General features: G+C 28.1%; 2 protein-coding genes across 2 annotated transcripts; one reads left to right on the top strand and one right to left on the bottom strand.

The window, feature by feature from the left end:
* The first annotated feature begins 815 nt into the window (after positions 1 to 815).
* Positions 816 to 7,333, top strand: LOC130666330 (nuclear pore membrane glycoprotein 210). Its single transcript, XM_057467203.1, has 4 exons — positions 816 to 1,091; positions 1,183 to 2,109; positions 2,193 to 2,483; positions 2,576 to 7,333. The coding sequence occupies exons 1-4, from the start codon at positions 913 to 915 to the stop codon at positions 6,918 to 6,920; spliced, it is 5,742 nt and encodes a 1,913-aa protein (XP_057323186.1). The 5' UTR covers positions 816 to 912; the 3' UTR covers positions 6,921 to 7,333.
* A 534-nt stretch (positions 7,334 to 7,867) lies between these two features.
* Positions 7,868 to 9,268, bottom strand: LOC130666331 (translocon-associated protein subunit beta). The gene is made up of 4 exons (XM_057467204.1): positions 9,111 to 9,268; positions 8,569 to 8,722; positions 8,182 to 8,496; positions 7,868 to 8,105 (listed from the first exon to the last, which is right to left on the bottom strand). The coding sequence occupies exons 1-4, from the start codon at positions 9,134 to 9,136 to the stop codon at positions 7,989 to 7,991; spliced, it is 612 nt and encodes a 203-aa protein (XP_057323187.1). The 5' UTR covers positions 9,137 to 9,268; the 3' UTR covers positions 7,868 to 7,988.
* Between the last annotated feature and the right edge of the window lie 7,523 nt (positions 9,269 to 16,791).

Raw genomic sequence — 16,791 nt, 5'->3', positions numbered from 1 at the left:
TTTTCAAGTCAAATGAATAATAAATTGACATAAATTTGACGACAACTTTTTTCTAGTCAACTTTTAAAGTAAATTTGCATTCTAATTCGGGTAGTAAATTTACGTCAAATTGAATACCAAGTTGCATGCAAATTGTCGTAAAAACGAAAAAGTCCGAAGTTGACAGAAATTTGATGAAAATTTCAAGGAAACTTTTGTAAAGTAAACTTATGCTAAAGTAAACTTGCTACTAGGGTTAAATTGTGGCTCTTCACTGGCGTCAACTTTCTCAGAAAGTTGGCGGTAACTTATTGGGTTTCCAACTTTTGCGACCAATTTTCTCCAAAAGTGACCGTCAACTTATTGAATTGCCAACTTTTGCGACCAACTTGGCGTCTAGTTACGGCTGTTAGTTTGACGTCAGTTTCTCGCCAACTTGGTTATCAGGGCTGCAGCTAAAAGTTTCAAAAGCTAGAGTTGTCGACAACTTGTCGTCAAGTTGGTCGCAAACCAATGAATATCAACTTTCTGACGAGCAACTCGTGCTATCAGGAAATATGTCGACAATTTGAGGGTAAAAAAATAATTTACAATTTTTCAAATCATATTAACAATATGGATGTAAATCTTTACCTGAAAATTGACGAAAAGTTTTTTCTAGTCAACTTTTGAAGTGAATTTGCATATTCTAAATCGGGTGGTAAATTTGCGTCAAATTGTAAAGCAAGTTGTATATAAATTGTCGTCAAAAACGGAAAAATTTCAAGTTGACGGACATTTGACGGAAAATTCAAGGAAACTTTTGTAAGTAAACTTTTGCTAAAGCAAACTGTGTTATTAGGGTTAATTCGACCGAGTCATTTTATACTTTCCGGTTTTACAGAAGGCCGCCAACAGCCGCAACGTTCTTGCAAACACATGTAGTAAAAAATTATGGCGGGATTGAAATTTTTATTGAAAATAATAATATTTATTATTTGCGCAATAACACAATCGACGTGGAATATTGCATCGGCATCACGACTCAATGTACCAAGAGTTTTATTACCAATATTCAATGACTTCCCAGTTAATTTTACGCTGGAAGTAACCGAAGGAGGTTGTTATCAATGGTAAAAATATTTTTTTATTATAAAATTATTTATATAAATATTATTAACTAATTAATGGGTCTAATATATTATAATTATTGTTATAAATTAGGTCGACATCACGCTTAGATGTTGTTCATTTAATTCCCATGAATGAAAATCCCGATCATACATGTTCATCAGCAGTTGTGGTACAAAGTGTTTCCAGAGATTTAACCCGTAATACAGCGATAGTACTGGCAGAAGACATAAATACTGGTCAATTTTTACGTTGTGATGTAATTGTTGATATGATATATTCTTTAAACTTAGTAACAACAACGAGAGAATTATTTATTGAAGAAGCTCCTGAGGCATTTGAAGTAAGAGCACAAGATGAACAAGGAAATGAATTTACAACTTTGGCTGGAGTTGAATTTATATGGACCATTGGCAATGGGGATAAAAGTTCAAGTGTAGAAACAGCTGATAGTGTATTGAGATTCATTACTTTTCAAGAATCACCATACGAGACACCTCCTACAGTCGCAATGCTCGATGGTACTGGAAAAAAAGGAAGCATTGTTTTATTGGAAGGTGTTAAAACTGGTACAGCTAAAGTGGCAGCTAAATTACCTCATTTAGAGTACAAAGATGTGCCGTCTGTTGAAGTGGAATTAATTGTTGTTGCGAATATTATTATAATACCAACTGATGTGACAATAATGGCATACGATAATATTAAATACAAAATAATGCAAGTGCATCAGGGACGTTTGGAAGAAATAAATTTGCCGTTTAGTCAATATTACTTAGAAGCTGAGCATCCTGATGTTTTGGATATAGATAATGATAGTGGTAAAGCATATTCATTATTACCTGGAAAAACTAAAGTACTGCTTCATGATAAAAATGTTAATGAAGATTATAGTATTGTTCTTCCAACTGCTGTTGTTCATGTTAATTCTGTTGAATATATTACGATTACTGTTTTACCTAACAAAAATCGTGGATTAATATTGGGTGAAACACATGAAATTGTCGTTGAATTATTTGATGCGTAAGTATTTTTAGTTATTATTTGTCTTTTGTAAATATTTAAAATTTTTTTTCAGTTAAAAATAATATATTTTCATATTGTAGTAAAGATCATAAGTTTTACATCGGAGATGGTGTTGAAGTAATAATGACCATTGATTCAAAATATTTTCATTCGAAATTAACAAGTAAAAATGGTACTTACGTTGTTGGTGTTCCTATTTCTTGTGGTACAACTACTGTCGAGGCTAAATTACATGGTGTAATTGATAAAAACGGTAAAAAAATTCCATTAAGTACACCACTGGTTGCTAAAGCTGATTTAGTCATTCACACACCGGTGATTATTAGTCCAAAAATATTAGCAGTACCTTGGGATCCTAAAAGTAAATCTCGGTAAGATACTTTTATAAAATCATAAACTAATTATATAAATACAATAATATTAATAAATTATTTATTATGTACTAATTTTATAAATTAAATAGATTAGATGTACCTTTAAAAGCAAGTGGAGGTGATGGTACATATGTATGGAACTCAAGACAACCATCAATAGCTACTGTGAGTCAAAATGGAGTTGTAAGAATTTTAAATCAAGGTATTAGTGATATAATTGTATCAATGGCTCGCAATCAATACAATAATGACAGAGCAAAAGTTTACGTTATGTTGCCATCAAAGTTAGAAATTATTCAATATAGTATGGACGCAGCTACAGGTGAACCAATTCATTTACATGTTGCCTTGTATGGTAAATTAAATAATACACCAGAAGCAAAAGAAATGCTATTTACTGATTGTCGTGATACCTTATTTGAAATATATATTTCTGATAACAATTTTGTACGCAATGCAACAAGTGAATTAGTTGAACCAATCGGTATATCATGTACAACTTTAACAGTAGTAGGAACCGACATTGGATCTTCAAGTATTACAGTAGCTTATCGTACTAATGGCCAATACCTTATGGATAATGTTACTGTATCAGCATATAAACCTTTAACTTCAATTCATCCATCAAGTGCTGAAACTCTTCTTGCTGTTGGATCCTCTAGAAAAATTATTTTCAAAGGTGGTCCGCATCCATGGACGGGTAAAATAAATAGTTTTACAAGAGAAATCTCAGTTTCAGATGAAGAAATAGTTCAAATTGATGAACAAGATAATAATGGTGGTGTATCAGTATTTAAAGCTACTTGTCGTGCTTTAGGTCAAGCAACATTAACATATAAAGTATTTAATAAACCATTTTTACCTAATTGTCATAGTACTGGTGCTACTGCAATGGTAAAAATAATTTGTGGTAAACCTAGATACATATATCTTCAACCAGAATTTAAAGACAGTAAAAATTGTCCAATTGGTAATAATGCTGAAAGAATAATGGTACATGCTAATCAACCTCTAAAACTTATTGTTACGGTAAAAGATGAAGATGGTAAACGTTTTGATAATATCACAAGTTTAAATATTGAATGGGCATTAAAACCATCGGGTATTGGATTATTTGAAGTATCAACTGGAATTATCGAAGAAACTTTTGTTGATTATAATATTATATTGCCATTAACTCATTATCAAACTGTTATTCCGAAAAAGCATATGGGTACACTGACAATATCAGCTAAAATTATTGACTATCAAAAGTACATACTGTCAAAACTTGAAATAACACCAGAATGGCCACCATTTCCAATAACTACAGAAAAAGGTACTTTAGTAACTCCACGTATAACAGCAGAAATAAATGTATTATTAGTTAATGATACGATGATAACTCCAAGCAAAATAAAATTATTAAATGATCCGAATGCTAAATATTCATTGCAAGTAAATCAAGGATCTGGTTATTATGAATTTATACTAAGTGCTGATGATATTGCAGATGTACGTTATATTGAACCAACAAAAACAATAAGTATTATCCCTAAAAAAGCAGGCATACTTCAAATAGCTTTAAAAGATCTTTGTTTAGATTCCACACCAGCGTTTGCAGAAATTCAAGTTCAACTATTAGCTGAAATTGAAATAAATAGTATAAATAAAGTTGAAAAGGACAAATGTATTTCAGCAGTAATTAAATTATTTGATACTACTGGTAATTTGATAGAATTACCATCATTAGAAGCATTTGATCTTCGACCAGAAGTAGATAATAAATTTATTGAATTAATAAGATTGCCAATTAATGAACAAGGCAATCCACCTTATTCACAGATACTTTACATGATACATGGTATTGATGAAGGTGAATCAAGACTTAGTTTTATCAGCGGTTTCGGTGATAAAGAAATACGCAGTGAATCAAATATTATTCAAGTATTTATGCCATTAAAAGTCATGCAAAAAAATATAACAATATTAATTGGAACAATTTATCAAATTATGACAACTGGTGGACCTGCAAATGCACAAATTGAATTTACCGTTGATGATGACGATATTGTGACTATAAATAATGATGGAATTTCAGAGGGTAAAGCACTGGGGCATACTAGAGTAATTGCAAAAGCTGTTGGTCTAGATTCAAAAGGTACTAAAATAATTTATTCAGAAGATTTTATAGACATTCACGTAATTGAATTGGAAGGAATAAGAATTGTAACGCCAACTACAAGAATAAAAGTTGGTGCAACTATTCCACTTTGGGCATTTGGAATACCAGATCAATTGACACCATTAGTAATCGGATCCTTGAAATCATTACTTGTTTTCACATGGTATTCTAGTGATTCGAATATAATAAATTTACACAACATGTATGAAGGTACGAGAATTAATATACGATATCAGAATGAAGTAACACTAAGAGCAACAGCATTGAAACCAGGATTATCAACTGTTTATTTAAATGTTACAATACCATCTAAAATATCATCTAATTTTAAAGATGATGTAACATTTAGTACATTCCTTAAAATTGAAATAATTGAAGAGTTAAGTTTAATTAATCCAGATATTTCAACTGGGCTTCCAGTTATACTTATGACACCGAATTCTAGTATAAAATTAAAAACAAATAAAGATGATTTCGGTGTTACAAGTTATAAAATAGTATTATCTGGAAATTCAAATGAATCTGATGAACCAAATGCATTAACTACTGCCAAAACAGTGAGTGTTGATAAAAATGGTTTTGTTAAATCTGGTCATTCATTGGGTAAAACAATATTATCAATAACAAATATTGAATCTTATAATCGAAAACAGTCTATGATGATTGTTATTGATGTTAAACCTGTTCATTATATGATGTTATCGTTAAGCTCAAATGTACGAATACGTGATGGTGAAGAATTAAATATTTTACCGAAAGGAATGGAATTAACTTATATAGTTGAGTATTTTGATAATATTGGAAATAAATTTCATGCCGCTGAATTGAAATTTGATACTATTTCTAATCGGGGTGATTTAGTTACGTTTACATCAAGACAATCTAGTGATCAAATAAATGTTAAATTTCATAATAATGGTGAATTAGTAGCAAAAGTTTACAGTGATAAATATACAACAGGTCTGTTTGATTATGTTCACATGATGATTGGTGATATTATATTCCCATCAAAAACAGTACTAACTGTCGGTGATATTGTATGTTTTTCAATGCCTCTTTTATCAACTAAAACTGGTGATCCAGGATTTTGGCAATCATCAGTACCTGAAGTTCTATCAGTTGATGCGGTAACTGGAATAGGAAGAGCTAAAACTTCAGGACAAACATTCGTAAGACACAGTTTAACTGACCATAAACAAGATGATATTGAAGTTAACGTTGAACCGATATCAAAAATATCATTGGTATCCTTGCGAGGTAAAAATATTACAGGAATGGAAATATTTAGTGTACCTCTTGTATTAAAAAGTAAAGATGAAGGTATTAAAGAAAATAATGTTTTAGCAAGAGGCTTAGGAGGTTGTCGTACACGTACATCATTTACATTAGACTCTTATCCTTTTACATGTACTGTGCAAATTGTATCAACAAAATCATCAATAAATATTAAAGATTTATTCATTGCTAAACCACGATTTGATATTGTAAGTGGTTTTTACTACTGTGATATTATTCCAATTGGTACACCGACAATGATTTCTAGTACATTGGACACACGTATTAAAATCAATGCTCATAGTCATGATATAGAAGGTAAAGCTTTAGAAGTTATTTATTTACCACCTATATATATCAAATCAAGTGATATTACTTTTATAAAAACAAATCCTCAAGTTATAGCTACTGCTACACTACAGATTTATGGACTTAAAAATGTATTGGAACATAGTACACTTCAAGTACCAGAAGGTGTAATAATTAATTCGTATGAATTAACTACAATGTCGACATTACAATTTAATTTACGATTAATGCCAGACAAAGACGATATTCAAGGCCAAAAGATAAATGTAATTAATGATCTTACTCGACAAAATATTTCACTTGTTATTAGAACATCTCAAAATGAATATAATACATTGTCTGGTATAAACTGGATAGACTGTTTATGCTATCATCAGTATACAATAATTACATTTGCCATAATTATTATTACAATGATTTGGATGTGGAAAAATAAAATAGCAAGTGTAAATTTATCTGTAAGAAATACAAGTGTTTTTGCAGATAAAAGTCCGCCACCTTTAAAAAAATCACCAAATCATATCAATGCCAATTCTACAATAAATCGCACAATTAATTCATCTAGTCCACAACGAAGTCCAGAATCACCTTTGAGGCCATTTTCAGCTTTTGAACCGGTGTATGGTGATCCACGCGGTTTTTATACACCAAATACGAGACGAAACATATCCTTTAATTGTTCTTAACTATTAAAAATTTAAATAAGTTATTGATATACTCATGGGGATTTGTGATAAATTTTGATTTTCTTGTTAAACAAAAAAGAATGAAAAAAGAATAACGCGTTGAATAACTTAATTTGATTTAGTTTCAGTAGTAAAATATAATATAAAAATTTATATAATTTACTTGCCATTTACTAATAATTTAAGGATCTATTTTTTTATCCGTAATTTGATATTTTTTCTTTTTGCCATTTAATTTCTTGATTTGAATAAAAGAAAAAAAATCATCTAAAGGTTGACTATCTTTACTTATTAATAAGTTAATTTAAAAATTACTATATATACGTTTAATAAATTAAGTTAAATTAAATTACCTAGTACTATTACAGTATAATGCTTCCAACTTTGAATATTAAAAATAAATAAAACAAAATTTCAATAATATGTTTTACTTCGATTAATTTTTTATTGTAATTTAAATTAAATATTAATAATTGATAAATAAATGAAATATTTTGTTTTTCATTAATACGAAGTGGCACATTTTAATGCGAAAAACCTTGTTTTCATTAAAAAATATATATATATGTATGTATATATATAATTAATTAATTATAAACATTTTTAAAGAATAACTAAAGAGAAAAAATAGATATATTTTTTTAATAAATGGTTTGACACTAACATTTATTACGACAATGTATAATATACACGTGTGTTCATGGTACTTAATTCATTTTTTTTTTATAAATAAATAAATGTCACTAAACTAAAAAGTATGAATAAAAACTGTATTGACTGATTTAATCAAAATTACATACGTAAGTCGAGCGATTAATAGTTATGCCGTTCGAATATATATTGTTGTACATTTTTATATCGTTTAATAAAAAAAAATAAAAAATAAACAAGTATGTAGTAAATGTCAATTATTTTCTTGATTAGTTATAGATAAATTTTTATTAAAAAAAAAAAAAAATTAAATTGAGCTGAGTACATTCACGCATATCACAAGCACGCCAGTTAAAAAGTGCCAGATAATAACGAACTTGATCTTTAACTGTATGAGTTTTATACAATGAATGAATTTTAATGCTTTTTAGTATTTTTTGAAAGTTTTTCATACTTCCTTTTACTTGAGTACCAGAGAGCAAACGGAATAGCTAAAGAAGGTAATGTCATGACGGCAAATGCAATCCAATCAATCTGTAAAATAAATACATAACATAAAATTTAAATATAAAAAAAATTATTAAGATAAGAATGTAGATTGTAAACTTACAACATGAGATGAGAATTTTTTTGCATAATCTCTGTAAGATACAATAAGGCCTTCACCTGGGGCACTGCTTACTGCAACTTGAAGTCTTGAAGCATCTTCGGTACGTCTGTATAAAACTTCAGCAGATGTAAAGTTAAAATATCCGAATTTTCTGGGCCTCACAACTACAGTATGAGATACGTTGCTACCCGGTGGTACACGATCAATCCGTGCATTTAATTCACCACTAACGTGATTAAAGTGATCAGGATGGAATGAATTATCTGTTATTTCAACTTCTAATGCAGCTACACTACCAACATTATATACAGTATACTGAAAATAAAAGTTGTTACTTTTAATAATATAAAAATGAATGACTATAGAACAGATTTATTATATTAATACCTTAACAATAATATCCATGTTTTCTACAAGATATTTGTTGAAAATATATTTTGATACTAATAATCGTGCGACTTCTGGTTGTTGTTGTTCTTCTTCAGCACAAATTGTTACCGATAAAATGGCAATAGCCAAATAAAAAATTTGAAACTTCATTCTGTAAAAATAAAAATTTAATTCAAATAAAATCATGTAAAACAAAATTATTTTGATAAATTAATAGTTTTTTAAAATTATAAACTGCAATACAATATTGACTGAGTAAAAATACTTTATTCTACAAGAAAAATATAATAAATTAATTAATAAATAATAATTATAATTATAGAACATAAAGTTTATTAATGAAACGATATTTTTGATTCCTTACTGTCATATGTTAATATTTATTTTAAAAAATAATGATTGTCTACCAAGTTAGTAATAAAAATTGATTATAATGCATAAAATTAAATTATAAATGAATTAAAATTATATGAAAGTAATAGATTTATATCAAATTTATAAATTATAATTATTAGTACAATTTTTTAAATATTATTTACCTGCTCAACGTTGATAAACTTTGCATACGGAAAATATATTATATTAATAGTTGACTTGATGACTGATCTGGAGGTTTTATTAAAAAATGCCAACAGCGCTCCGTTTGCTGCCACGTTTTCGGCGGCATTTAACATCATCGAAACACGTAACTTCCGATTTAATTAAATACACATGCGTATTAAAGATTTCCGGTTATTAAATATGAGTGTAAAGTAAGCCGACATCCGACAATTTTTATTTTCAGCGCGTTTTTTCAAATCCTAAATATATATTTTGAAAAAAATTTATTTTTTTCAATACCTAAATGACAATTTAAAAAATAAAACTTTCAATCTCAAGTGACCAGGCTCGCTTTTTGTTAGCTTTTAGTTGTCTGTTCCAAGTCAACTTTCTGCTATTCCAAAATGTTAATAAAATGATGACAAATAAAATTTTTAAAAAGTCAAGTTTTAAAAGTTTTCTTAAAGTTACCAAAAAAATGTTAACAAAACATAACATGAAAAATGTTAGTAAATAATTATCATAAAATGACGTGATAAGTGATGACTGTTTGGGGATAAATAAAAGTTACCATTTTAATGCTGACAATTTGTTATCCGAAAATGTTAACTAAATGATGACTTTTTTACGTTATTTAAAAGATAACATTGAGTTGTTAATGTTTTGTTAACTATTTTAGGTGAACATTTTGTTATATTTGAATGTTAGCTTTATTTTGACAACTGCCAACTGAAAAATGTTGCCATTGTTTATATCATTTTATGTAACTTTTTTTATAACTTTATCTTATTTACGCTGCCATTTTTTAAATGTTGCGACTTGTGTGTTCGACATGTCGATCGTCATACATCAAAGTGCCCTCAAGAAAATGATACAAATGCCTTAAAATAACTTTTGACTACATGTAAATTATATAATAAATCATTAAAAATAAATTTAAATATTATAATTATATAATGTATACATTTGTATAAACCGATAGTGGACAATTAGGAGTTAATAGATAAATGAAGCAGTAGTGCATTCCATATCTTATTGTAAAATGAGAAATCGTTTTTGCTTGTTTAATTTATAAAATAAATTAAATCAAAGTAGTAATTTTTTCAGATTACAATAAAATATGCTGAGTACTTTGTTTTTATTTATTTATGTACTTTTAATTCCACTACTATTTATCCTATCCAAACCCCAAAAAAATTTAACAATTTGCTATAGCATTAAGTCAACATAAAAATGTTTAATTTGTTAACATAAAGATAACATTTTGAATCTTGTAATAAGTCAACATAAAAAAGTTGTCAATTTGTTACCTTTGTGGTAACAAAAAACGAATTGCTATTTGTCTACAAAAAATTGACAAATTGCGACCATAAAGCTATCTTTTTGAAATATAAAAAAGTTAACTTTTTGCTGGACATTAGTGGTGATATTTGTTGGAAAAAATCTGCCTTTTTACATCGTAAAATAAATGGTAACATTTTTTTTTGTTAACTATTTCGATACAAAAAAGTTAACATATGGCCACTTGGGATCGAAATATTCTCGTTTACTCATCATAATTTCCCAAGCGGCACAAAAAAAAATTGTTGACTGTATGTTAAATTTAAAACGACAATTTGTTATCATGAATTTAAGTTAACCAATTGTCAACTTAAATTCAATTAAAACTCAACAATTTTTTTTTGTGCCACTTGGGTTAGATGCGAATTTTCCGGTTTTTAAAATTTTCTTATTACAACCTTTGGAAGGTCATAACTACTTGAATAATCGTTCGATTCGAAAAAAAAAAAATTTTTTTTTCATTCATTTTTGTAAAATCTAAATGTCCATTTTTTTAGTTTTTTAATAAGAATCTTGAATTCCAAAATATTAATAAAAATACATTTTCGAAACATATTGGAAACGCATATCAAACTAAAAATTGATCAAATTGAAAAAAAAACAAAAAAAAAAAAATGGACATGTTTACTTTTGAAAAACCTAATTATTCATTTTTTCTTTTACTTTTTTTCCAGTAAATAAAGTTATATTAAAAAATCAATCAAAATTATTTTATCAATGCGGTATATATCGAAAAACCATATTGTCTCGAATAAGCATATTCTAATACATCTATTATCCGTACTCCCTCCAATATCGCGTTACTAAATCCAAAAGGACTTACATTTTTATATGCCTTTTTGGCTTTAGTCACTAAGTCCAGAGCCAAACGGGCGTATATTTTTTTTTTTTGTTAATTATGTTGTACCCTGATGAAAATTTTTCGGACTTCTGTCTGAAAAAGTCAGTTCTAGAGTTCTCAAGACTTTTTCAGAGTTCTAAAGACTTTTTCGGACAAAAGTCCGAAAAATTTTCACCAGGGTAGACTTATTCTAACGCTGAAAATTGGAAAAAAATTTTAAAAGCCAAAAACGCATATAGCTTAAATTATGATACTGAAGTTAGCCGACGTCTAATAATTTTTTGATTTCTTTTTAAACAGTAAATTATAAAAAAAAAAAATATTTTAAAAAATTGCACCTGTATAGTTTTTTAAATTTTCTACATGTGCATTTTTTTATTTTTTATTTTTTTATAATTGATTTGTTCAAAAAACAATCCGAAAATTGCTAATTATCTGCTAACTTCAGGATCATTAAATTATACACTCTTTTGGCTTTTAAAATTTTTAACTTCCTGCTATGAAAATTTTCAAAAAAATAAAAGTTGTTGGTTTCGGTCCGATTTTTTAATCTTTGAAACGAATCAATCGATTTGGACGTTCTTGGCAGTAATCGGGAGCGCTCACCAATACTTAGAACTGATTAGATTTTGGAGTTGATCGGTCGAGTAGCTTACATGTTATACGAAAAAAAAATATAATAAAAAAATTAATTTTTGCACGACTCATGATGCGAAGCATCAGAGAGTGCTTTACGATAGAAAATTTTTTTCGCCTCACTTCGGCAACTATTTCAATTATTATATCTTTGTTAGTTCACGGAATTAAGATTTGTTGCATACTATTTTGAAGATAATTTAATGGAGATTAATTCCATACTTTTCAAAAATTTATTTAGTTTAATAAAAACCGAAAAAAACATCAAAATAGTTTAAAAAAATTTCCTGTCCGTCAAGTACGGATCCCGTATACGTGATAACTTGCGAAAAAATCCAGTAATTGAATCAAATTTTTTTTAACAAACTTCTTTGAAAGATTTTTAGGTCTCCTATTGCGAATGGCTAGGTAACTCAGTGTCGTTTAATTACAATTAATAAAAGAATAAAAAAAGGCTGTATAACTATATCTATATACAATCAGCTGCGGGTATTCATACCGTACCCGGTTACAAGCGTGTCTTGCAGATCTCTACTATTATCACTCTACCAACATACAACTCTCTTAAATAGATTTCTATGCGAAAATATCAATACTAAATATATTTATGTTGCAAAATAATTCTATGTAAAATTATCTCTATGTAAACTTATTCTATTAAGTATGAATATATGCGAAAATAATTCATGTCCAAAATATCTCTATATTATATATCTCTATGAAAATTAAGTCTCTACAAAATTTACTATAATATGACAGAATTATGTGAATTTGAAATTATAATAAAATATTGACAAAGTCAGGATTCAAATGAAATTATAATAAAATACTGACGAAGTCAGGATTCAAATTTAATGACATTTAAAAAGAAAAAATTATAATTACTTAAATCATTATCATTATTATTGTATTGTTGTTGGAATTTTATGGTAGCGCCACGCGATTGCTGGTGGTAAGACACAAAATCATTCGTAAAACTTAGTTTTTTTTTTGCTGAGAGATGTGATGAAACTGACTTTTGTCAACATAGAAAAATTTTTAAATAGAAAAATTTTTTCATAGAATTGTTGTGTCATAGAGATATGCAGAATAGAGAAATATTAAGGAGAGTTGTATAGTTATGGAGAAATTCCATAATATAAATATGTTAACACCTAATTCTGTCATATTATAGTAAATTTTGTAGAGACTTAATTTTCATAGAGATATATAATATAGAGATATTTTGGACATGAATTATTTTCGCATATATTTATACTTAATAGAATAAGTTTACATAGAGATAATTTTACATAGAATTATCTCTATGTAAACTATGGAGGGTAGAGATACCTCTACCCTCCATAATGAAAACTTATTCTATTAAGTATAAATATATGCGAAAATAATTCATGTTCAAAATATCTCTATATTATATATCTCTATGAAAATTAAGTCTCTACAAAATTTACTATAATATGACAGAATTAGGTGTTAACATATTTATATTATGGAATTTCTCCATAACTATACAACTCTCCTTAATATTTCTCTATTCTGCATACAATCTCTATGACACAACAATTCTATGAAAAAATTTTTCTATTTAAAAATTTTTCTATGTTGACCAATGTTATGTCCTCAGTGGCCTCAGGTGCCTCCACCTGTTAATTAATTAATGAATTTGAGATCCATAAATAGGCGCGCATTTAAATTTCATTTGAAATTATATATTATCTTCCAACACTTATTGCGTCTTATCAATATTTAGTCAATAATTTAAATAATAAATCGTCGTGGCACATACTTATTAAATTATATATTTTTATTATAAGAAACTTTAAATAAATAGATAAATAAATCTTTATTTTGTATTCAGAGAAATATAAATACAGTTTGAGTGGTCTTGGAACGTTTCCTGTCACTCGATACTTAAAACCTAAACAAAACACACGCATAAAAACCATGAATAGGCCCTTGTTCTATAGTTAACAGTAAATATGGTTATAAACAAATGCATACTCTATAAACAAATAAGAAAAAAATATATTTAATAAATAAATGTTACTTATCAATGAAAACCATATCACAAGAACTCAACTATTATTGTTAATATATATACATATTAAGTAAAGAGTGACTCGTATAATAAATAAATTAATAGAAATATAGAAATATAGCATTAGAATAATTATAATGGTGTTTCATGATAAATAATAATGTCAATCGTATTAAATATTTAAATATAGAATAATTAACTAAAAGATTGTATTTAAGTACAGGAAAATGGAATATAAATAATATAAGTAGTAAGTAAAATCATAGAACGGATAAATAAAGAACGTAGATGTGTAAACTCATATCTCGTACGTGTATTAGTAGGAAGTATAAATGTATAAGTATATAATTAAAAAGAACGTTGATATGTATAAGTACATTGCATAAGTATGTGTGTGAGTATGAGAATGGTGGGAGAAGTCAAAGAGCGAAGAGTCAGAGATCTTTCTGCCGTCTGATGTAACTTCACTTCTCTCCGAGAACTATTGACGAGCACAACTGTTATTACTGATCAAATCTTATCTATACTTTATAATAAAACGCAGTCTTCAGATAAAAGTTATTTCTTCAATTACATCTATCCTTATCCATAACTTCATAATTTCATTAAATAATAATAATAATAATAATCATCATCATAGTCAACAATAAATTTATCGCTGTTTCCTTGCTATCTTGTCTATAATCTACTAAGGAATTTATTCGACGCGTCTACATGGAAAGAAAATTATGGGAAGTTTTGCTATGCATTATGGGAATAGTTTCCATAATGATATGGGAATTGTACCCATACTACTATAGGGATGGTTCCCATATATTATGGGATTATTGCGCTTTATTAGCCGAGAGGTGTTATTAAATTCATGGTGAGATGGGAAAGCGCGCGCAGCGATTCACATTTGAATCGCTATGTGACAAGCTATTTAAAATAAAAAAAGCCATTTTTTTCTAAAATTCATAACTTTTTTTTGGTTGGGTGAAAAAATTTGAAAAAATTATGAGAAACTTTTTTGATCGGGTAAAAAAAGAGAAAAAATTTTCAGCCAAATCTGAAGGGATCTGGGTCAAAAGTGGTCAATTTGGCGTGGAATGCCCCATATACTTATCCAAAAAAGTAAAGGAACAAAAAAATTTTATAAATTTTTTAGTGATTTTTGGAAGGCTGTATTTTTGTGAAAAATGATCGTAGCGAAAAAACAAAAAAGCGAATTGAAGCTTGAAATCTCTAGTTTGAAGATCTTTCAGCAAAATATTTTTTCGAGCCACGTTTTTTGCGGAATCAGAAGAAAAAGGTCGAGACAAAATTTTTCTAAATTTTTTGGTTGTGTTTTTAAGGTCTACGGGGCCGGGAAAAATTTTTTTCAAAAAAACGAATAATGGCTCGCTTAGGAAATTTATTCAGCTACAGTTTCCTTTTTTTGTTTCTCTGTACGACAATTTGCTGCTGAGATATCAACCTTCGAATGAAAAAGGATCTTTTTGTCTTTGATTATTGATATTTCAGCAAATAATGGCCGCACAGTAATTTAAAGGGCAGTTTAAGAAATTTGAATAAATTCCCTACTAGCTCCATTTTCGATTTATTCGAAAAAAATTTTTTTCCATCCTTGATATCCATTTGAAAAACCCTTAAAAAATGGCCATCTTCTGGTTTTTCAGTCGACTCATCGCTACTCTGCAAATATTGATAAAAAAAATAATGTAACCAGGTAATTTTATAGCTTAATGTACCCTCAAAAACCCTGAAAATTTTTAGATTGATCTATTGAACCGTTTGTCCGGCCCGATTGCTCAAAGTTTTGCCAAATAATTAAAGGAACAAGTTTTGTTCCTTAAACTGTGTAATCGTTATCAAAATAAAAAAATCAATTTTTTTCGGATTTTCTTTCATTTTTGCGTTAGTTATTCAGTAAATGTAAGGTAAAGAAAAAAAATTTTAAAAAAACTGAATAAAACGTAAAAGAAAAAAAGTAAAAAGATTCTTGTTTTATCTCGTTTTTCGGAAAATTTTTTTTTTATTCTCTTTACCTTACATTTACTCGAAAATGGAGCTAGTAGGGAATTTATTCAAGTTTCTTAAACTGCCCTTTAAATTACTGTGCGGCCATTATTTGCTGAGATATCAATAATCAAAGACAAAAGGATCCTTTTTCATTTGAAGGCTGATACCTCAGTAGCAAATTGTCGTACAGAGAAACAAAAAAAAAGCAAATCGTAGCTGAATAAATTTCCTAAGCGAGCCATGAATTCGTTTTTTTGAAAAAATTTTTCCCGGCCCCGTAGACCTTAAAAACAAAACCAAAAAATTTAGAAAAATTTTGTCTCGACCTTTTTCTTATGATTCCGCAAAAACCGTGGCTCGAAAAAATATTTTGCTGGAAGATCTTCAAATTAGAGATTTCAAGCTTCAATTTGCTTTTTTTGTTTTTTCGATACGATCATTTTTCACAAAAATACAGCCTTCCAAAAATCACTAAAAAATTTATAAAATTTATAAAATTTTTTTGTTCCTTTAATTTTTTGTATAAGTGTATATTCTTTATTTCAATTTACAGTATATTGATAAACCAAGAGCCAGTCTTTCAAACCGGTTTTATTTTTATCTGGGTTTAAATTAATATTGATAGTATATGGGGCATTCCATACCAAATCGGCCACTTTTTGAGGTCACCCCCTCCGATATTTTTAAAAAATTTATATGTTTTGGAGGCTGATAAAAAACGCTCTCATGAATTTTTTCAAATTTTTTTGACTACTCGTTTCCGAGATACCGATTTTTTTCAAAATACGAGGTTTTTTTTTGAAACGGTTATAACTTCGCGAAA

Source organism: Microplitis mediator, chromosome 4, assembly GCF_029852145.1.
Source record: "Microplitis mediator isolate UGA2020A chromosome 4, iyMicMedi2.1, whole genome shotgun sequence".
Taxonomy (NCBI): domain Eukaryota; kingdom Metazoa; phylum Arthropoda; class Insecta; order Hymenoptera; family Braconidae; genus Microplitis; species Microplitis mediator.
The sequence above is the reverse complement of the archived record's forward strand: the minus strand, read 5'-3'. Positions and strand labels throughout refer to the sequence as shown.

Excerpts from the sequence above, each read along its gene's own strand:
- LOC130666330 (XM_057467203.1), top strand. The coding sequence starts at position 913 with ATGGCGGGATTGAAATTTTTATTGAAAATAATAATATTTATTATTTGC. Across the intron at positions 2,110-2,192 it reads GTCGTTGAATTATTTGATGC|TAAAGATCATAAGTTTTACA; the intron begins GTAAGTATTTTT and ends TTCATATTGTAG. Across the intron at positions 2,484-2,575 it reads GATCCTAAAAGTAAATCTCG|ATTAGATGTACCTTTAAAAG; the intron begins GTAAGATACTTT and ends TAAATTAAATAG.
- LOC130666331 (XM_057467204.1), bottom strand. The coding sequence starts at position 9,136 with ATGCAAAGTTTATCAACGTTGAGCAG. Across the intron at positions 8,497-8,568 it reads ACATGGATATTATTGTTAAG|TATACTGTATATAATGTTGG; the intron begins GTATTAATATAA and ends TTTTATTTTCAG. Across the intron at positions 8,106-8,181 it reads AAAAATTCTCATCTCATGTT|ATTGATTGGATTGCATTTGC; the intron begins GTAAGTTTACAA and ends TTTATTTTACAG.